General features: G+C 37.4%; 1 protein-coding gene across 5 annotated transcripts in view; it reads right to left on the bottom strand.

Moving 5' to 3' along the window:
* Positions 1 to 24,063, bottom strand: part of DOCK3 (dedicator of cytokinesis 3) — a 489,707-nt gene that overhangs the window by 222,479 nt on the left and 243,165 nt on the right. For all 5 annotated transcript variants that reach the window (XM_047775399.1, XM_047775426.1, XM_047775408.1 and 2 more), the window contains exon 6: positions 5,926 to 6,074. In XM_047775399.1, the coding sequence (XP_047631355.1) occupies positions 5,926 to 6,074 (149 nt within the window). The remainder of the gene's footprint in view (positions 1 to 5,925; positions 6,075 to 24,063) is intronic.

Below are 24,063 nucleotides of genomic sequence, written 5' to 3'. Positions count from 1 at the left end.
AAGTACCAGCTTAATTTCTATTCTTGAAAGTTCTAAATCAATGTTAAAGCAGATATATCTATATCTACACCTATATAATGGGAATTATAGTGTAGATAATACAACAAGGGTAAAATAATCCATAGATTAGAAATACTGACAATTATTTGCTTGGTTTTAAGATTCACACTTAAAGATAACTGTAGAGGGAGTTCCCATTGTGGCTCAATGGTAACAAACTTGACTGGTATCCATGAGGATGCGGGTTTGATCCCTGGCCTTGCTCAGTGGGTTAAGGATCTGGCACTGCTACAAGCTGTGGTGTAGGTTGCAGACATAGCCTGGATCTGGTGCTGCTGTGGCTATGGCGTGGGCTGGCAGCTGTAGCTCCCATGTGACCGCTGGCCTGGGAACTTCCATATATTGCAGGTGTGGCCCTACGAAGCAGAAAAAAAAAAAAAGATAATCATAGAGATGGTAAGGTCCTGATTATACTATATGGGCTTTGGGATCAGTTCTGGGTATAAACACCAGTTCTACCACTCACTATGCAACAATGGAAAAAGTGCTTCTGAACCTCACTTTCCTCTTCAGGTAAAACAGAACTCTTGGAAGAGCATAATAGCATTTAATTACAACAGTGCATGTAAGTTAGACCATCCACTTGACACAGTGCTATAGGTAGATGTACTCAATAAACTATTTTTTTTTTCCTTTTTATGGCCAGGGCCAGAATTGGAGCTGAAGCTGCAGCTTACCCCACAACCACAGCAATACTGGATCTGAGCTGTATCTGTGACCTATGCTGCAATCTACAGCAATGCCAGATCCCTAATCCACTAAGCCAGGCCAGGGATCGAAACTGCATCCTCACAGAGACAACACTGGGTCCTTAAGCCTCTGAGCCACAAAGGGAACTCCTCAATAAACTATTAATAGCTGCTATTAATAGTTTCTGAAAAGGCAGAGCTATAATGCTTAAGGGTCTAAAGAAAAATGCATAAAGTTTAAAATTATATGATTACTATTTAATTACATCAATTACAATGTAAAAATACATTCAGCAAACATTGTGCACCTACCACATGCCAAAGTATGCCAAGCTTCAATATTTTATGGCATTTATAAAAGTGTGGTGGAACAGGAGTTCCCGTCATGGTGCAGTGGTTAACAAATCCGACTAGAAACCATGAGGTTGCAGGTTCAGTCCCTGCCCTTGCTCAGTGGGTTAAGGATCCGGAGTTGCCGTGAGCTGTGGTGTAGGTCGCAGATGCAGCTCGGATCCTGCATTGTTTATTAAAATGAATATTTAAATAGTCCCCCCTAACAAGCATGTACACACTTTGATGAGAAAAAGTTATTAATGAAGGTGGGATAGCTCTGTAATTTACAGACATGTATTTATAATGGTCTCTACCTTTTCCAAATATAATTTGAACTTGTTTCCAAGCTATCATCTTTAAGTTTCAGACCTGACAAACAAAATCTGACTGGTCTGTTTTCCAAGTTTTGTCATAAAGAGGTATTGATATTTCTGAAGCATTTCACTTGTTCATGTACTGGTATTTATAGCTACAGTTAACTGCAGCATAATGATTTATACAACTGTTAGTGTCATTAGTTCAAGTGCAACAATCTGGCACATAATGTTATATTTGCAAATTACTACTATTTAGCTTTTTAAAATATATGCAATATCATTTTATAACATAGTACTATGGGGCTGAGGAGACAGGATCAATAGCTATGATGTTAACATCTTGCATTTTGCTAAGATTTTTATTGCCTAAAGTTAGATTTTGAGAACACTGTCTGATCTGTGATACACCTGGATCCATGTTACATCCTACAAGGAGTGTGTGATGTGTGCCAACCAATCCTAATAACAGTAAAGAGAGGATGTAATTTAATAAAACAAGGATATGACGTTGTCACTTCAAAAGGCCACAAATAACCAATTTAGGGTTGGACTTTTTTCTTTTCCACTGAACAGCACCCCTCTGGGTTGGATCCACTGTTTAATACATTTCCTGATAATACTCTTCTACTTCTGCAAGGACACATTCTTCTTTTAAGAAAGAAGCCATGAAAGGTAACTTCTACATTCTTGAATACTTTTTTGGGGGGGGGGGGCTGCACAAGGGGCCTATAGAAGTTCCTAGGCTAGAGGTATAACAGGAGCTCCAACTGCCAGCCACAGCCACAGTAATGCAGGATCTGAGACGGGTCTGAGAACTACACCACAGCTCATAACAACACCAGATCCTTAACGAGGCCAGGGATCGAACCCACATCTCATGGATAGTAGTCAGGTTCATAATCTGCTGAGGCACAACAGGAACCTTCTGCATCCTCGAATACTTTATTTATTTTTATTCATTTATTTATTTATTTTTGTCTCTTCTAGGGCTGCACCTGTGGCATATGGAGGTTCCCAGGCTAGGGGTCTAATCAGAGCTGTAGGCTCTGGCTTACACCAAAGCCATAGCAACGTGAGATACAGCTGCGTCTGTGACCTACACCACAGCTCACGGCAACACCAGATCCCTTAACCCACTCAGTGAGGCCAGGGATTGAACCCGCAACCTCATGGTTCCTAGCTGGATTTGTTAACTACTGGGCCACGACAGGAACTCCCCTCAAATATTTTAAAATGGTTTATTTGGCCCTTGCTTGATTATACAGTTTGGTTGTTTATAAACTTCTGGTGCTGGCAAATAATTTCCCAATGGAATTTTGAAGACATAACTTCATTATATTCAAGGATCTAGTGTTAGTGCTAAAACTTTTGGGGTGTGAATCTTACTCTTTTGTAAGAAGATCTATATTTCTGATAACCTTTTAGGATCTTCTCGTCATGCTGAAATATCTGAACTGCCTCGCTCTGAGTTTTGGTTTTTCTTCCCCCTCATTACACTAGGTATTTTATGGGTTCTTTCAATCTTAAGTCACCTGCTCTTTGGCTCTGAGAAATTCTCTTCTATCATTTCCTTAGAATTTCCTCCTTATTGCCTTTATTTTTTTTCCTTGAAATTACAATGATTGATGTTGGAACCTCTGGACTGAACCTCTGTATTGTTCTTCTTTCTACAACCATTTCCCATCTTTCTGTTTTATTTTCCTAGAGATAACATAAAATTATCTTACTGCTCTCTTCCTGAACTCTCTTTTGAAATAATATTCTCCATTCCTTTTTCATAGCATTTTAAAATACATAATGAATCTTCTTGATTCTCTTTGAGGATATTCAGAGATTCTTTTTTAAAGCTCTTTACTAATCTCTAGTTCTCTCTAGCATCAGATATTTTGGTCTCTCTCTCTCTCTCTCTTTCCTGCAAAAGAATTTCTTCAAATGCCTGATTAATACTCGAATGTCCACTCAAATTTAAGGAATGTACCTAGAGATTATCATAATGAGTGAAGTAAGACAGAGCAAGACAAATATCATATGATATCAATTATATGTTGAATCTAATAAAAATGATACAAAACTTACTTTTAAAAACAGAAACAAACTCAAAGATTTTTAAAATCAATCTTATGGTTACCATAGGTGAACCACTGGGGTGAGGGAAGAACTGGGAGGGTGGGAATAACATATACACACTACTGTATGATCCAACAATCCCACTCCTAGGCATATATCCAGACAAAACTTTCACTGAAAAAGATATGTGCACTATATATTCATTGCAGCACTTTTTACAGTAGTCAAGACCTAATAACCTAAATATCCATCAACTAGATAAATGGATTAAGAAGATGTGATACATACATACAATGGAATAATACTTGGCCATGAAAAATGACAAAATAATGCCATTTGCACAACATGGATGGAACTAGAGTCTCTCACACTGAGTGAAGTAACTCAGAAAGAGAATGACAGATACCATATGATATCACTTATATGTGGAGTCTAAAATATGGCACAAATGATCTATTTAAAAACAGAAACAGATCATGGACATGGAGGACAGACTTGTATTTGCCAGGGGGAGGAAGAGGGAGTGGGATGGATTGGGAGTTTGGGGTTAGCAGATGTAAACTACTGCATTTGGTGTGGATAAGCAGTGAGATCCTGTTGTATAGTCAGGGAACTTTATGTTTGTGATGGAACATGATGGAGGATAATGTGATAAAAGAATATACACACACACACACACACACATATATAAAACTGGGTCACTCTGCTGTGCAGCAGAAATTTACAGAACATTGTAAGTCAACTATAATAAAAAATTAAAATTAAAAAATACTGTATAAAATAGATGATTAATGAAAACCCACCGTATGGCACAAGAAAATCTACTAATAACCTACATGGGAAAAAAAATAATGTGTATATTTGTATGTATGACTGAGTCATTTTGCTGTACACCTGAAACTAATACAACATTATAAATCAACTATACTCCAATAAAATTGAATTTTATTTCATTATTATTATTTTTTGTGTGTGTGTCTTTTTTGCCATTTCTTAGGCCGCTCCTGTGGCATATGGAGATTCCCAGGCTAGGGGTTGAATTGGAGCTGTAGCCGCGGGCCTATGCCAGAGCCACAGCAACACTGGATCTGAACCGTGTCTGCAACCTACACCACAGCTCATGGCAACGCCAGATCCTTAACCCACTGAGCAAGGCCAGGGATTGAACCCGCAACCTCATGGTACCTAGTTGGATTCGCTAACCACTGAGCCACGACGGGAACTCCAATAAAATTGAATTTTAAAAAAAGGCACTAGAAGCATGCAGTTTTCAGTACATGGGTGGATGGCTAGCAATCTTCTCTTTCTGGTAAGTGAAAGGGATCTGGTCATTGTACTTTGAAACCCTTAAATGCCTTAATAGGGAGGACTTTGCAATAAAGTATCAGTTCAAACTTTGTTGCCCAGTTTCCTGAGAAGCAGTTGGTCTCTGTTTATCTGAAGGAGAAATGCCTGACTGCCAGGCTTTCTGCTGGTGGTGGTAAATTATTACTTTACATACTTTTGAGCTCACATCCCCCTTTGTTTAAGGCTCCAGGGCACACTATCTTTCTTTCATGATTGTTGCAGCTGCAGGGCAGACCAGTTCCTTCATTAAGCTAAAGTTTCCTCCTTCTATTACTGGCTTTTTCTGTCAAGATTCCTCCATCTACTTTTCGGCTTCTGGAGGTGGGTTCATACATCTTATTTATTGCTGGGCTCCTCCCATTCTTCTTTTTTAAAAATCATTACAATGATGTCTTGAGGGGGAGAGGAGCTAAAGAGATGTTCTAAAATATACTCAAGGTATATGCATATCTTAAATGGCAAGCAATCTGGTCACTTCAAAGTTCAATGGATCTGATTTTAAGAGGAGACAAAAGCACTTGAGAATTACATCAATTATTAAATCTAGGAAGAAATAAAATCTGAACACTACCTTTTGTAGCTTCCCATGCCAAAGTCTTAGAATTTTTAACTTGTATGGCAATAGCAAATAATCATACCCACTGCATAAATACAGAGCTACTACTGAACAATGACAAATTAGTTAAGACATTCTGAAGTACAAATATAGACAGTTCCCCTTTGTAGCATATGCTTATGGAGATTCATTGTGTGGTTACAAAATGTAAAGGACCCAAGATTCACATGAAATAAAGAGCTTTCTGATTACTGAGGTCTAGAGTCAAGGAATTTGAGCTGGAAGGAACCCCAGAGGTTAATGTAGTCCAATTATTTAATTTTCTGTAATTGAAAATAGAGGCTAAGGATAGATGCTGAGAGAGTTCAGTGAGTAGAACCAGTGAGTGTTCTTTGCTATAAACTAAAAGAAACCACTCATTATAAAAATGTTCAAAGCTGGGTGGAAAATACACTATCTTTTAATCCCTAAAGATAAACTTTGATCAGGTACAAACTCCATGAGGACTGAGTTATCATAAATGAAACTGAGAGATGCCCAAATGATTCATACTTACTCATTGCCCCAGTCCAGGCGCACGGTGATGTGCCGCTTAACCTCCCGCACCTGATCCTGAGTCAGGTGACCAGACAGGAGCTGCCTTCGAAGGTCAATAAGTTCATTCATCACATGGCGCAGCTTGTAGAAAAGATCTACTTTATGTTTCTGAAAGGGCATTTTTGGTGTTGGGTGAAATAAAAAAGGGATATGGAAAGGGAATGAAAAAAGAAAGAGAAATAGTTAAACTATGAAAAGTGCTCATTTCTCTGAACCTCTAAAAATGGCAATATAAAGAGAGGCTTTCTTATGAATCTTAAAGTCCTTAGTTTCTATTGTCTAAAAATCTCTATAAAGTGATATCTAAAACATAATTGATCTGACTCTTGCAAAGTACCATTGGATCTCTACTCCCATCCTGGACTATTCATTTTCCAGTAAGTTACTTAAAGAACAAAAAGTAACACAGAAGCCTAGAGAGGTTTTCTCTAACAGAAGTTACCATACATGTAACAAGGGAGATTCAACCGAACATCCAGCAACATCTCTGGTTTCTCCAGGAGGTACTTAAACTGGGGGAGGGAGACAAAGAAGCTCTTGCCCTATTTTGAAGGAACAAAGTTTTCAATATAAAACTACAGTCTCTGGAGTGAGATTCATTTCGGGTTTCCAGGCCTCGTCTAGCTTTAATTAGCTTTTTAAAACAGTATGTGTCCCTTGTGTCAGAGATTTCTACTCCTTTCAGCTCAATTAAAGTGTAACCTTCATAAGAGGTAAGTGGAAACATCGTAACAAACTTAATTATGGACATCATAGTGGTTTTAACCTTACAAGAAAAAAAAGCAAATGCCATGACAGTAGATGATTAACAAAAAGGTTTACTAGAGGATTTAAGGAAAAAAAAAATTTACTTAAGTTTCAAAACTGAAGTCCTACTTGCTCACAAATGAAATCCTGATATTGGAATTTTTTGGTTTCTGTGTCCATTCTAGAAAAGCATAATTATATATAATAATTAATCCAAGAATGTAACTAATCTATAAGGATGCTTTTAAAGATAAATTGGTCTTTACCATAATGTTAGTAAAGTCTCTATCTGGGATTTTCACTAAGAAAACACTTGCCAAAATAAGCTGGATTCAAATGGCTGTAAATAAAATTAACTATAAAGTAAATTATAAACCAGTAGAATCTGCTAATGTTTTTAAATTGCCCTTATCTTCTGATTAAAAATTTTGGAACATCATACTTTGTAGAAACCATCTAATGGAGATACAGGACAAGATGGTGGAGTAGAAAGACTCGAGCTCACCTCCTCTCATGAAAACACCCAAATCACAACTAACTAACTAAACAACCATCAACAAAACAGACTGGAAGCTACCAAAGAATATATTCTACACTGAAATACAAAGGAGACAACACAATGAGATGGTAAGAGGAGTGCTTTGGCAGTACAAGCAATCCCATACATGCTGAGTGGGAAATTCACAAAGTGGAAAATGACTATATCACATAGGCTCTACCACAGGAGTCAAAGTCTACCTCACACCAGGCAGTCTGGCATTGGGAAGAGGAGCCCCTCGAGCATTTGTCACTGAAGGCCAGAGGGGTTTGAGTGTAGGAGCTCCACAGGACTGGAGGAAACAGAGACTCCACTCTTCTTGGGTGCACACAGGGTTTCACATGCACTGGGTCCGAGGGCAAAGCAGGGACTCCATAAGAATCTGGGCCAGTCCTACTGTGTGGATCTTGGAGAGTCTTCTGGGGAGGCAGGGGTCCCAGGTAATAATCATTGGCATAGGCTCCCCTGGAGGCTACCATTTTGGAAAAATCAGGCCCCGCCCCAACAGCGTGCCTACACAAGTGCTAAGAAGCCCCAGGGCAAACAGCATACAAATAGGGTAGAAACACAGCCCCACCCATCAGCAGACAGGCTATCTAAAGTCCTCTCAGGCACACAGCCACATCTCATCACACCCAGAGACAAAGTCCCGCCCAACAGAAGGACAAGACTCAGCACCACCTACCAGTGGGCAGGTACTAGTCACTGCCATCAGGAAACCAGCCACAAGCCCCTGTATCAACTTCACCCACAAGGAGGCAGACAACAGAAGCATGAGAAGCTACAATACTGCAGCCTACAGAATGGAAACTATGCAGAAAGCTATATGAAATTAAAAGGCAGAGAAATATGAAATAGATGAAGGAGCAAGACAAAATGCTAGGAAAACAGCTACATGAAATGGAGATAAGCAACCTACATGAAAGACTTTAGAGTAAGAGAGTAAGGATGATCCAAGATCTTGGGAAAAAAACTGGAGGCAAAGATCAAGAAATTACAAGAAACACTGAACAAAGAAAGAGAAGATTTAAAGAACAAATAAAGGTGAACAACACAATAACCAAAATGAAATTCATGAGAAGGAATCAATAGCAGAATATAGGGGGAGAAGAACAAATAAGTGATGTGGAAGACAGACTGATGGAAATCAAAGCAGAACAGAATAAAGAAAAAAGAATGAAAAGAAATGAGGACAGTATAAGAGAACTCTGGGACAATATTAAATACACCAACATTTGCATTATAAGGGAATAAGAAAGAGAAGATAGAGAGAAAGGGCCAGAGAAAATATGTGAAGAAATAAGAGCCAAAAACTTCCTTAATATGGGACACGAATCACTCACTCAAATCCAGGAAAAACCAGTCCCTTTAGAAATTATATAATGAAGAAATAGATTTTTAAAGGTCCACCTTAAAGAGAAATTATTTTTAACTAAAAGACCTTAGGATCATGCATTCCAACTACATTCAAGCTATTCCTTCTTCATTAAATAAACATATGAAGAAAATTTAAGCACCTTGATGGTACATGATGCTGGCAAATGGGCAGAATTCAAATTCTTCTTCTTTTTTCTTTTTAGAGCTGCACCTGCAGCATATAGAAGTTCTCAGCTAGGAGTCAAATTGGAGCTGCAGCTGCTGGCCTACACCACAGCCATAGCAATGCCAGATCTGAGCCAAGTCTGCAACCTACACCACAGTTCACAGCATTGCTGGATCCTTAACCCAGTGAGTGGGGCCAGGGACTGAACCCACATCCTCAAGGAGACTAGCTGGGTTCTTAACCCACTGAGCCATAGCAAGAACCCCTAAACTCAAATTCTTGCCAGCTCAAAACCAATAAAGCCTAAGCAAATTGCATCTGGAAAACTGAGATCTTGAAGTAACAAGGGCAATGTGGTATTCGCTTCCAGCACATGAATTCTTTTTGATAAATCAGGGCAACCTAAGTGTAAAATAGAAGGTTAGAATTATTATTTACCTATCAGGCCATACTCAACAATCCACTACACACATATACAACATTTGTTCATTCACTCAATTAACAATGCTTATGGAGCATCTGCTGAGTGCTATCAGTTTGTTGTGATCACAAGTCTCTACTCTTATGGTGCTTTCAGTCTAGAGAGGAGAGACAGACCATAGGCAAATATATAATGATAATGATAAATTAGAAGGAAAATTAGAGCAGAACAGGGACAAGTGGGTGGCCAAAGGTGGGCTGGCTGGAGAAGTTACTGCTTCAGGCAGAATGGTCAGGGAAAGCCTTAGAGAGCTGAATTTTAGGTAGAAACCTGAATGAAATAAGGTGACAGCATTTAGGGAAAACTGGGGAAGTTTTAGAGCATATGAAACAGCAAGAGAAAATGCCCTGATGTGGAACTGGACTTGGTAAGTTCACAGAGAATAATGAGGTTGATGCACCTGGAACAAAGTGAACAAGGTGGGGAATGGTGATGATGCAGTCAGAGAGGAAACAAGAACCAGATTAGGGAAGGCCTTTGTAAATCATGTTAAGGGTACTAGCTTTTAGTACTAGCATGATGAGAAGCCACTGGAGGCATGTAGCAAAAGTGTGATATGATATGACCTAAGTCTTGAAAACATTACTTGGAGTGCTCTGTTGAGAATATATCATGAAAAGGCAAAGAGGACCATGAGAGTTCCAGTTAGGAAGCTATTTATTGCAAAAATCCACAGGAAGATGACAGACAAAGATAAGAATAGTAAAGGTATAATTTTTAGAGTTTAGAATTTTGACATGTTTTATAGTTAAAGCTGTCAAGATCTGCTGCTAGTTTAGGTACGAGATATGAATGGAGTCAAGGATCATTCTTTTTCCTAGCCTGAGGAACATATGTGGAAGAGGGAAACAATGCTCAATTTGGACATGCTAAGTTTGATGTCAAGTTTCAACATTTAGAGGTCAGGAAAGTGAGGAAACTCTTGCAGAGGAAATTAAGAAGTAAACGGTGAGGTAAGAGGAAAATCAAGAGAGTATTATTGAAAACAGGGCTTAAGGATTTTGTTAAATGCACTGAGAGGTTAAATAAAATATAGCCATCACTGACCACTGAGGAAATTGTTGAAATCAGTTCAAGAGTAATGGGGTGAGTTCACCCTGTGGCTCATTGGGTTAAGAACCCAACTAGTATCCATGAGGATGTGGGTTTGATCCTTGGCCTTGCTCAGTGGGTCAAGGTTCTAGCACTGCCACAAGCTGCAGCGTAGGTTGCAGATGTGGCTTGGATCTGGCATTGCTGTGGCTGTGTGTAGGCTGGCAGTTGCAGCTCCAATTTGACCCCTCGCCTGGGAACTTCCATATGTTGCAATTATGACCCTAAAAGGCAAAAAAAAAAAAGGGAATTGAGACAGAGCATAGACAATTCTTTTGGAGAACTTTCAGTAATTGGAAGCAGAGAAAAGGAGTAGCAAAATGGGATTGTGCAATCAAAGGAGGGTTTTTTAAAAATGACACAATTTTATGCTATTTGTCTATTGAAGGTAATAACCTAGAAGCAGTAAAAACTTGATGAACAGGTGTTAAACCCTTGAGTAGCCAAGAAGAGATGGGTCCCAGGTTAAAAGGGAAGGTTTCACTTAGGCTGGATACCTTATTGTCACAGAGAGGAAAGGCACAGAAATGAGTAATGATAGAGATAGTTGGGAAATTTGGTGACAGAATTATATTTTTCCTCTGGAGGTTTTATTCTCAAGGAAATAAAAAGCATGGTCAGCTGCGAGTGACTAGAGTGGGAGTGGGTGTTAGAGGTTTGAGAATAGAGGAAAAGATTTAAAAGTTTCATAGAGAATAGTAAAACAAATCATCAGGAAAAAGTTCATATGTCAGATAGGTTTGAGATTTGTGAAACTTAATTAAAAGTGAAGTTTTATGGGTTTTAGCTATGTATAATGAAGCGTATTGATGATGAAACATCACATACATGCATATATATGTGTGTGTGTGCACCAATATATGCACATACATAACATACACTTACATACAATATCTATATGACAAACGTGCACACACATACAAACAATACCAATGAAAGAATATGCTAATATGCTCTTTTCTTTTTAGGGCAACACCTGCAGCATATGGAAATTCCCTGCCAAGGGATGAATTAGAGCCACAGCTGCAGCAACGAGAGATTCAAGCCACATCTGTGACCTACACCACAGCTTGTGGCAGTGTCAGAGCCTTAACTCAATGTGCGAGGCCAGGGATAAAACCTGCATCCTCATGGATACTAGTTGGGTTCTTAACCTGCTGAGCCACAATGGGAACTCCCTAATATACATTTTTAAGGCATTACATAGTTATTTTTTTAATTAAGAGTTTCTAACAGGAGTTCCTGCTGTGGTGCAACAGGACTTGCAGCCTCTTGGAAGTGCTGGGACATGGGTTTAATCCCCAGCCTGGCACAGTAGGTTAAGAAGGATCCAGGATTGCTGCAGCTGCGGCTTAGGTCGTGACTATAGCATGGATCTCATCCCTGGCCTGGGAGCTCTATATGCCAAGGGGAGGCCAAAAGTGAGAAGAAAAAAAAAATTGTATTTTCCAAACAGGACAATATTTCCCATTCCAAGAGTTCTTTTGCAAAAATGTGTATCTGAGACTTCCTTGGTATGAACTAGAGCCTATTTCTTTACACCTGTAAATCTGGGCAAGGCCACGAGACTGCTCTAACCAACCAAATGAGATAGCAGTGAGCTAGGCTAGTTCTAAGAAAAGCCCTTAACTAACCTGGCAGCTATTTGGAAAGTATATTGAAGAATCAGTAGAAACCATAAATTTAGAATAATTAAACTACTTTTCAAGCACATGCCAGGTAGAATTTGCTTCATTATCATGAAAGAATCCCTGGAACTCTGCAGAAAATACCTGATTTTAAAATTATTATTATTATTGTTGTTGTTGTTTTTTAATGGTTATTTCCCCAATACAATTTTTTTTTTCCTACTGTACAGCATGGTGACCCAGTTACACATACATGTACACATTCTATTTTCACACATTATCATGCTCCATCATAAGTGACTAGACATAGTTCCCAGTGTTACATAGCAGGATCTCATTGCTATAAAAATTATTTAAAGTGGAGTTCCTGTTGTGGTGCAGGGGAAACGAATTCAACTAGTAACCATGAGGTTGCAAGTTCGATCCCTGGCCTCATTCAGTGGGTTAAGGATCTGGCGTTGCCGTGAGCTGTGGTAGTTCACAGATGTGGCTCAGATCCTGCGTTGCTGTGGCTTTGGCGTAGGCTGGCAGCTGGAGCTGCAATTCAACCCCTAGCCTGGGAACTTCCATATGCAGCAGGTGCGGCCCTAAAAGGGGAAAAAAAAAAAAAAATTTAAACTGCCTGTAACCCAGTGTTGAAAGAGAGATTGTGCTGCAATGATGTTTCTGAGTCATAAATGGGCTATAGAGTATTCATCATAAAACATGCTACCTTTATTTTTAAATTACATATGCACAAATATTGGTTAATATATGCTAGTATAAGATTATAAAAATCTAATTGAAATTACATCAAAAGTACTGCTCTCATCAAAGAGAACAAATGTGCTGCCATGAGTACTAAAAACTTTAGGTCAAAATCAATTTAATGGAAATTAAACATAGCATCTAAAAGTTCAAGTTGTTAAGGGAAGATTCCTAGATCTCTAATTACTTCCATATTTTTGGATATTCTTTTATTTATCTATAGGTAGGTGGCTTTATTTACTCATTTTATTTCTTGTTAGAAGATGAATCATTAAGAACCTAAGTTTATTCAAACTTCTCCAGTATTTCTTTAATTGCTATTAATAATCAAGTCTCTTACTATGAAGTAAACTCTAATCCTATTTAAAATGCTTATATACCAAAGCTCTAGGACTCATCCTAGTATAATATAAAAATATCTAAACTGCAGTACTTGCAACTTTAATGACATTTCTGCCAAAAATATCTTGAAGACCAAGAATTTAAACTTTCATTTTACGTTGTTTAATGACTTAGTTGGACAAGGCTTGAAGTTGATTTCAAAAGAGAAATTTCTGTCAAACAGAATATTTAAATCCAAGCTATTTCACACTGATCTTTAAGTACATATCTGCCAGAAGTAAGAATGCAAAGAAGTAATGTGGAAATTGTTTTTTAACTCCTCACTAATATAGAGGTGTGTCTCTATAATTTATTTGCTTGACATACTTACTTACTCCTTCACTTCTCAGAGGCCAGGATGTCTTTCTCACTTCATTCTTGACCCAAACACAGCCTCCCTTATAGACTTGTTGATAACCAAAATAACACCGCTTACTGTTTCAACCCTCTTTCACAATACAAATATTTTCAGAAGAGTTAAGATTTAAAAGTCTTTGTTTATTATGGTTACCAAAGGGGAAACTGTTGGTGGCAGAGATAAATTAAGGGATGAGATTAACATAAATACACTAATATATAAAAAGTAGATAACTAGGAGTTCCCATTGTGGCTCAGCAGTTAATGAACCTGACTAGTATCCATGAGGCTACAGATTAGATCCCTGGCCTCGCTCAGTGGATTAAAGATCTGGCATTGCTGTGAGCTGTGGTCTAGGTCACAGATGTGGCTTGGACCCCGTGTTGCTGTGGCTGCAGCATAGGCCAGCGGCTATAGCTCCGATTTGACCTCTAGCTTGGAAACCTCCATAGGAAGCAGGCATGGCCCTAAAAAGACAAAAATAAATAAATAAATAAAAAGTAGATAACCAACAAGGATCTACTATATACACAGAAAAATCTACTCAATATTTTGTAATAACCTATATAGGAAAAAAGAATGGATATATGTATATTTATGTGTGTGTATACATATACATGATTCACTTTGCCTGAAACTAATATAACATTGTAAGTCAACTAGTTTCCAATAAAATTTTTTTAAGAAGTCTTAGTTTAAATAAGCTGATCATATTCTTTCCTTAGAGCAGATAAAAATCTTAATAAGAAGAGAACAAGTTAACTGAAAGGTAAGGAGAATACTAGTGACATTCAGCTGCTAATGTCAAGGGCACCCATTCACAATTCTGAAAAGGATGAACTTATCTAACAGTGAGCTGTGGACAGCTGAGGTGTTCTCAGGCTCACAGCCCTTCTACACAAGACTGAACAAAGCTCTACTTAAAGGCAGCATTTAATTGGTCTCCCCTAGATACCTCTTTAGATAAAGAGACCAATAAGAAACCAGCTACAATTACCACCTCCTCCAAATGTTGAAGTTGAAAGCTGTAAAGAAGATAACCTGGCTGAAAACTAAGGCCTCGTGACAGGGTAAGGAAAAGGTGAAGCAGGGAGAGAGAAAGGAAATTAGTAAGAATTCAGAAGAAAGATTCAGGAATTGGAGGTCAGGAACCTCTGAAAATGGACATATGTGAGTGTGGGTGTAGCAGGTCTGGCATGCGAGCTTGGGTATGGAAACAGAAGAATTGGTTAAAAGTCTTTTAAAAGGATTTAAGACCATCAGATCATTACCCCTATTCTATTTTCCAGGGTTTTTTTTTTTTTTTTTTCCCCCATGTGATAGTTTTACTTCCTGCAAAGGTTAAAACAGAATCTAAACCACTGCAGGGCACCAAACAGAGCTGATGATGTTACAACAGGGAAATTAAGACATGGACTATGTACTAAATTATGCCCTGGGTGCTCTTCCCTCACCAAGCTTCCAAAGTATTGACGACCAGGCTTATGTCTTCCTAGGAAGGAGAATGGAGGTCTCCTCACTGAGAAAATTTAGCCAGGGGAAAAGACCTAGAAATACTGACAGTTGCTCTCATAGTCCCATGAAAAGCCAGGTCCTCTTCTGATGACTCTAGTAAAACTGCAATAAGCAGGACCCTATGGGGCCTTCCCGGAACAGACCCCCCCACCCACATCCTCCGCCTGCCTTTTGTATACAGAAGAATTTTAGTCAAAGAATAAATTTAATCAGAGAAGTTGAAAAATGCACAAAGAAAGGAAAATAGTCAAGCAAGACAAAACAATAATAGTTTACCCATTTGACAAGGTCAAGGACATTTAGTTCTTCCTCAAGGACTACAGATAATATTCTGATTCATGTCTTTTGAGCTGTTTTGCAGATATTGAAACCACCACCAGATGGAAGAAGTTAACTGTATGCTACCCACAAGCATGAAGACCTCAGACCAGGTGGAACCAGAAGGTTGATGACACTGACCCTCAATTACCTCACTGCCAACCAATGAGAAGAATGTCCACCGTTGATCATGCCCTGCTCCTTAAACACTATGATTCCTCACTACCCCATCCAGAAGGGGACACAGTTTTGAGGGCATTAACCTGCTGTGGCCCACTCTGCCTGGCAAAGCAATAAAGCCATTCTTGTCTTCATCCAAAGTTCTGTCTCCATATTTCATTTGGCACTGCTGCACAGACACAAGTTTCAGCAACAATATCTGCTAGTTAGTAAGTACAAGAGCCATTCACAGAGCTTCCTGTCAAAAATTTAATGCCTCATTCATAAATATGAATGGAAAAGAATACCATATAATGAAGAAAGCTTTAAACATGAAGGAAAAAGATTAAAACAATTGGAAAAATGGAAATTAGGAGAAACAGAGACAATTCCAGGAATAAAAGAATATTCCAAAGAAACAATAATTAACATTCTTGAAGAGCACAGAGATTACAGTAAATCCCTGAAAAAAGAAAGGGATACAACAAGACAGGATAAAAAGATCCGGAGCTCAAAAGAACTTTTGGAAGACTGCTGTAATTAAAAACAAAATCCAGGGAGTTCCCATCATGGCTGAGCAGTAATGAACCCGACTAGGATCCATGAGGATGCAAGTTCAATTCCTGGCCCTGATCAGTGGGTTTGGATCTGGTGTTGCTATGAGCTGTGGTGTAGGTCACAAATGGGGCTTGGATTCCGAGTTGCTGTGGCTGTGGTGTAGGCTAGCAGCTGCAGCTCCAATTTGACCCCTAGCCTGGGAAACTCCATATGCTGCTGGTATGGCCCTCGGAAAAAAACTTAGAAGTGAAGGAAATCAGTTTCTAGGATGATTGAATTCACTAAACAGCCAGTATAATTCAAATACAAGGGAAAAAAAGGACAACTAAGACACATCACTGTAAAACTACAGAACACTGGGGACAAAGAGATGATTCTAACATCTTTCATGGAAAACAATGTGTCAACAAAAGACTCAGGAAAAAGAATGACACTGGACTTCTCAACAACATTGGAAGCTAGAATATAATGAAGCAATGCTGTAAAACTTTTGTACTTTATTTGTAATTAAGAATTTTCTACCAAGCCAAACTATCAATCCAGGTAAGGGCAGTCTAAAGACATTTCAAGCATGTAAAATCTCAAAAAAAAAAAAAAAAAAAATTCTCCTACACCTTTTTCTCAGGAAGCTATGATGGAAATACTTCATCAAATGAGGAAGTAAACCAAGAACTAAGGTGACACTGCTTTAAAACAGAAGACAAAGGGACCTGGCTTGGGAGCAAAGAAAATTCTTAGGCCTGATTAACACAGGAGGCTGGAGGGCTCCAAACAAGATATCTCTGGGGAAAAAAAATTAAGAACTCATAAAATACTTAAAATTTTTTGAACATACTCAAAGGAGATTTTCATTTCTGCCAGAAGGCGAGGAGGAGGAAAACAAAGGGGAAAAAACAAATAAAAAGAGAAACAACTGTTAACATAAAAAAAAAAAACTAAATTACACAAGAAAGAAAATGGAACTTTAACTCACTATATGGCTCAGATGTAAAAGTACTTACATAGCCATGGTAGCAACTGCCATACTAGCTTAACCAAAAAAACGGTGATATAACTATTTTGGGAAATACTTGAGGAGGGAAAGAATATACATGCATGGAGAAAAACATACAGAGCTTAAATTCTTATCTCCTATAATAAGAAATCACTAAATGATATCCAAAATAGAAAAAAATTAAATATGCATTAAAATAGTATTATTTAGAAATATGAAATATTAGAAGAAATAGCTAAAAGAACTGAATAAAATAAGTATGACATGGAAATCAGCAATGGGAAGAGACAGAGCCATGAACTACTATTTTTGATTAAAGGCCTAGTTATTTTAATAGATTATTTAAAAATCCATATCTATACATTTCTTTGATTTAAAAAAAAATTATATTAGAATAATTCTCCTGTGGCACAATGGGTTAAGGAATCTGGTGTTGTCAGTGCAGCAGCAGCCTGGGTCACTGCTATAGTGCAGGTTCTATCCATGGCCTGGGAACTTCTGCATGCTGCAGGCGCAGCAAAAAAAAAAAAGAAAAGAAAGAAAGAAAGAAAAGAAAAAAATAGCCTATACCATAAAAAGGCCAACTGATTGTCTCTGGGTCACAAAGTTAAGTGGAGTCTCAATCCAGCCTTCACTGCTATTTATTACTTTAAATATTAACAAATGAAAGCAGCCAAACTTGCATAAGTACAATGATTCCCTTGTCAGAATCAACACAAAAGCTAGATCATTTATATGTCTCATTCCCAGAGTGAATCAAAAATAAAACACATTCCACAGAAGAAAAATGCCCTGGAGAAAAAAGCTTTGTCTCTTGACTACAGCAGAGCATCTATCTATTCACAGTGTCTACACTCTGGTGATAGTATATACAGGGTAGAAATGATAGCTGCTACCGTGCCAAGCAAGTTCCTTCAGAATATGAGTCACCCAGCTTCAGCAAAGAGTGAAAAAGCCAGAAGGCATACATTTGCCTCCAAGTTATCTAGAGATGCTTCACTTCATTAACAGTTCTTTTATGCAAAGCCGTAATTTCAAGGGCATAAAGGGACTGTGCTGTGCCACCCCTGCCTGCTCTAGTCTTACCTATTGACTCTGTCTTACCTACTCAAGCAAACAAAACGGCTGGGAACTTTAAACAAAAACACAAATTACTTCACCCACCACCCTCTGCTTACAATCTATATTTATCACCATTAAAAACACTCTATTTGTGAAATTTATCCAGACCACCTTCTGCCTTCCTACTACCAACCCTTGCTCTAGACTTTCCTAATTCTTTAATGTACAGAAGTATTGCATAGAGGATAAAGGTATTGGTTCTGGAGTCAGAATGTGTGGTTTTCTATCTTAACTCTGTGAACTGTGGTGCCTTGGGCAAATTTACCAATCTCTATGACTTTGATTGCCTTTCAACAATAATAATTACAACAAAAAGAGCATCTATCTAGGGTTATTATAGGGGTTAACTGTGCCTGGAACCTAGCAGGTGCTCTTAAGTATAGGTATTGCCATCCTACATTCCTTGCCCCCTGTCTGCTCTGGACCCGGCATCTAGATGTGCTTCTTAAACCATGACCATGGCACCCCTGTCAGGGTACCATGTTTGGCTTTGGCCTTTGACTATTACTATGTGCACATCTCTAATAATAATCCTTTTCAACTTCCTACTGGTAACCACTGCTTTTTTTTTTTTTTTTTTCAGGAGGAGAAAGATCATTATTTTAATGCTCACTATATTTGAGGAACTTTGCACACATTACCTCATTGTCATAAAGTCTTATGAGGTTTTATTTCTGATATACAGATGAGAAGACTGAAACATAAGATCAGGAAGTTAGGAAGTGGTAGGGCCAAGATGAATATCTGACTCTGTCTGGCTTCACAGTCCATATTCTATCCAGGTAACCATGGTGTTGACTTGTATCCTTTTCTTCTTTCATATTTTAACTGCCTATATATGTATCCCTTAAAGGTATCCTCACCAACATGTGTTATTTGTGTTCTTTTTGATGACAGCCATTCAGACACATGTGAGGTGATGGTTCATTGTGGTTTGATTTTTCTCTAATAATCCACATATCTTCTTTGGAAAAATATCTCTTTGGGTCTTTTGCCCATTTTTTAATCAGACTGGGTTCTTTTTGATGTTATATGAGTTATTTATATATTTTCAATAGAAACAACTTCACACCAGTCCAAATGGCTATTTTTGATAGAAACAACCTCACACCAGTCAAAATGATAAATGCCGGAGAAAAGGTATGAAGAAAATGGAACCCTAGTACACAGCAGCATTATTTAAAGTAGCCATGACATGGAAGCAACCTAAGTGTCCATCGACAAGTGAATGGATAAAGAAGATGTAGTGTATATGAGTATATGTGTATACACACACTGGAATATTACTTGGCCATAACAGAAAAAATTCTGCATATGCAACAACAGGGATTAACTTGGAGGGTATTATCCTTCATGAAGTAAGTTAGGGAAAGACAAATACTGCATATCACTTATATGTGGACTCAAAAAAATAAAAAAATACTTTTCTGTTTACAACAAAACAGAAACAGACTCATAGATATCAAGAACAAACGAGTGGTAACCAGCAGGTAGAGGGAAGTAGAGAAGGGCAAGATAGAAGTAGGGTATTAAGAAGTACAGATTACTGGAAATTACATAAGTAAGCTACAAAGATATATTGTACAACATAAGAAATACAGGCAATATTTTATAATAACTTTAAATGGAGTATAACCTATAAAAATACTGAATTATGTTGTTCACCTGAAACTCATACAATACTATAAATCAACTATACTTCAACAAAAAAGATATAAAAATTATAAGGAATTTCTACATATCAACAAGAAAAATATAAAACCCAAATGAAAAACAGACAAATGATATGAGTAGTAATTAACAAAAAGGGACATTCTAAAAAGAAATACATAAAGCAATGGTCATTAATATCACCACTTGAAAAAAGCAAAGGAAAATGACATTAAAATGCCACTTTTATATCCAAAAGAATGGTAAAAAATCATGAGAGTACAGCCCAATCAGCAATTTGGGGGAGTAATCTGGTGAAGTTAAATAGGCATATACTCTACAATGTAGCCACCCCACTCCCAGTGATATTCCAAAGAAATTCTCACACAGATCCCTGAGGAAATTTATGAGTTGTTTATCACAGTACTATTTATAACAGCAAGAAGTTGGAGGCAAGCTAGGAGCAACGACAGAAAATTATAAACTAGATGTACAAATAGCAATATTATATAGATGAAATATAAACTCCAATTACTTTTGCATAAATTAAAAACATATAGAAAATATTTGGGGAATAACAACATATTCAAGAACATATATTAAATATATTGGAATAAGTGCTCACAGCAGTGGTGATGGGAGAATAGGAGTAGGGATAGAGAATAAACAGAAAAATAAAGTAAGAGAGGATCCTGAAATGAATGATGACTTATAGTGTGTGATGAACAAGGGAGTATAAATATCTCAACCCTTCCTTGAGCTCCAAAAGAAAATATAATAAAGAAAACAATACGCCAAGTTATCACTCTACAATGAAATATATTAAGAGAAGAAATATATTAATATATTAATATATTGGCACTGGCCTTACCAACATTGTACCTAAAGAGTCAAAATGTCAGAAGGCTGCACACCCAGGGTGAACTCTAACAAGGGGAAACGGGTGTGTCACATGGATAGTCAAAGGATATTCAACAGATGGTCTGACAGTCTGCTGCATGCATCTCCATAATGTAAAGAAGCAGGCTCTCTCTCTCTGCTGTATAAATGCCTCTTCTTCTATAGATAGACTGGGCTTTATGAAATCTCCACTGTCTCTGATAATTCTGAACAGATGATTTCTCCTGCAGCACCTGGCCTTTACCTACTTCTAGCTCAAATCTTACATTCCATTTTTCAGCTGAATCCTGAAAAATCAATTCTCTCCTGCCTAGATTCTGGAAGCCTGCCTGACCCAAGGCATATACACCGCAGCTTATCAGGATGGGTGTACCCCTGAGATAGAAAGGGTAGAGTCAACCTAACAAGATTCCCTTTTCCCTATAAAGTATCTGGATGGGTACTACTAACATCTGACTCTACGATTCTATTTTTTCTCTATGTTTCGAGTATTTACAGATCACTCAGCAGCTGACACATTTTAGTTTCTAAAAATTCTGGTAGGCTGCATTCCTTTTCTAAGATAATTTCAACTTTGCTGTGAACAACTATATGTTGCCTTGTTCACTAATTCCCAAAGGGAAAACTCATTTCCTTATTTCCAAAGTTCTCAGGGATGATAACCTTATTTTTACCTTCCTTTACTGATGTGAAGGCCAGATACAGCATTTGATTTAGATCTGGCATCTGAACTGCCTCTTATGGAACTTCCCTAGAGTCAATGACTTGCCTAGTGCAATGAGTTTCTCCCCAGTTTAAGCCTTTTCTCTTAATCATACATATCCATTTCTAATGGGACCCTTGACTCTGATTAGCATTTGTTAAGCTTATGGCAACCTAAATTCATAGTTCAAGGGTCATGGACAGAAAATCAATAATTCCCATTTAGTTGAATGTCTGAAATTGGGACCAGGAATTTGTAAGATAAAATGATATTAATTGTCATGAAGTTGTCATTTTAATTATACTTCCATTAGGTAGGAAGCAATACAAGAGATAATAATAAGCTCTGAATTATTACTATCAGTATTGGTCCTTATTTTAACAACACAATCAATCTATTTGCATCTTAGAGAAAGAAATCATGTCATGTTATGATTATCCATAAAAAGTAAGTTAAATTCATGATCAGTATCACTTTCAAATACAACAGAGAATAAACAAAATCTATTTTGGAATTATACCAGGGTACAGTTATTTCAAGGCACAAATTCAAAGAACTGGCATATGCAAAGGAATGGTACTAGAAATGCTCTTAATTCTATATTTAAAAGAAGTCTTTTCTTCCTGCATTAAGAGCTATTGTCAAAGACTAGAACAGTGACTAATACCCTAACCTGTTATCACTATACTCTATAATTAACAATGAATCAACTATGCCCAACTTCTTAACTCCCCTCAGATTTGATCAGAGAAACAAAAGTTCAAGAGATCTATGCTAAGCTACTCTTCCTTTCCACATTCAAAATAATACTACTTCTCTTTGGTATTCTTATGGTATTTTTCCACTTACCTAGACCAATTGCCTTTCCTTATAAATATTCAGTCTTAGAAATGATTGACTTACATAGTTGGTACAATGCTATTGCTTTGAACAAGTTCATCAATGGTTAAGGACAAGGAATAGTAACAAAAAGCCCCTGTCTTGCTACTATGGAGAACAGTAAGGAGATTTCTGAAAAAACTAACATAATTACCATATGATCCAACAATCCCACTCCTGGGCATCTATCTGGAAAAGATGAAAACTCTAATTTGAAAATATGCATGTACCCTGATGTTGATAGCAGCACTAACTACAAGAGCCAAGATACAGCAGCAAACTAAGTGTCGATCAACAGATGAATGGATAAAAAAGATGTGGTATGTACACACACACACACACACACACACACACACACAATGGAATATTACTCAGCATAAAAAAGAATGAAGTAACACCACTTGAAGCAACATGGACGGACCTAGAGATTTATCATATGAAGTGAAATAAGTCATACAAAGACAAATATCATATGATATCACTTTTTTGTGGAATCTTAAAAAAATGATACAAATGCATCTATTTATAAAACAGAAAGAGATTCACAGACATAGAAAACAAATTTATGGTTACTAAATAGGGAAAGAGGGAAGGGATAAATTAGGAATTTGAAATTAACAGATACACACTATTATACATAACACAAATAAATAATAAGGGCCTACTATACAGCATCGGGAACTATATTCATCATTTTCTAATAACTTATAATGGAAAAGAATCTATAAAAGAATATATATATTCTTATATTTTTATTTTTTATTAAAATACAGTTGATTTACAACATTGTACCAGTTCCTGCTGTACAGCAAAGAACATATATAGTATATTAAAAAAGGATATATACACACATATATAACTGAATAACTTTGCTATACACATGAAACACTGTAAATCAACTCTACTTCAATTTATTTATTTATTTATTTTTGTTGCCCCACAACATATGGAGTTCCCAAGCCAGCTGTCAGACCTGAGCCAGAGTAGTGACCAATGCACAGCTGCAGCAATACACAGATCCTTAACCCACTGCACCAGGTCAGAGATTGAACCCGTATCCCTGCTGCTGCACAGACACTGTCAATCCCACTGCGCCACAGTATATGAAGTCCCATATACTTCAATGTTTTAAAAAGCAAATAAATAAAGAAATAAAATTAACTACCTCTTATAAAAAAAAAAGCCAGTGTCATTTACATGATAAGGTAATGTCTTAGTCCTGCTGGGCTACTATAACAAAATACCATAAACTGTGTGGTATCATATGAAACAATAGTAATTTACCTCTCACAGCTTTAAAGGCTGGAAGTCCAAGATCAGGGTACCAGCCTGGTCAGGTTCTAGTGAAGGCCTTCTTTCAGGATGCAGACTGTGGACCTCTCACTGTGTCCTCACATAGTGGAGGGGCTAGGGTTTCTTTGGGGTATCTTTTATAAGATCATTAATTCCATTCATGAGGCCTCTACCCTCACAACCTATGCACCTTCCAAATCACTTTTTGGAAGGATATATACATTTAGACGATAGCACATAATGATCTAGCTTAACATTTACATGACAGATTCATCTGATGCCGCTAAAATCATTCCTAATTTGTAAATTGTCTTTAAGGAAGAAATCCAGATTCCTTTCCAACATGTTTATAAGGGCTGAGACTCTTGTCAGTTTCTGCTTACCGCTGAATTCTAAGGTTTAATATAGTTCCTTTAAATATACAATAAATATATGATAAATGAATAAAAGAATGAGACAAAGAAAAAACTTTACTAATGACCCATAGACATG

This window comes from Phacochoerus africanus, chromosome 1, assembly GCF_016906955.1.
Source record: "Phacochoerus africanus isolate WHEZ1 chromosome 1, ROS_Pafr_v1, whole genome shotgun sequence".
In the NCBI taxonomy this organism is placed as follows: domain Eukaryota; kingdom Metazoa; phylum Chordata; class Mammalia; order Artiodactyla; family Suidae; genus Phacochoerus; species Phacochoerus africanus.
Note: the sequence above shows the minus strand (reverse complement) of the source record. Positions and strands in the feature narration are given on the sequence as shown.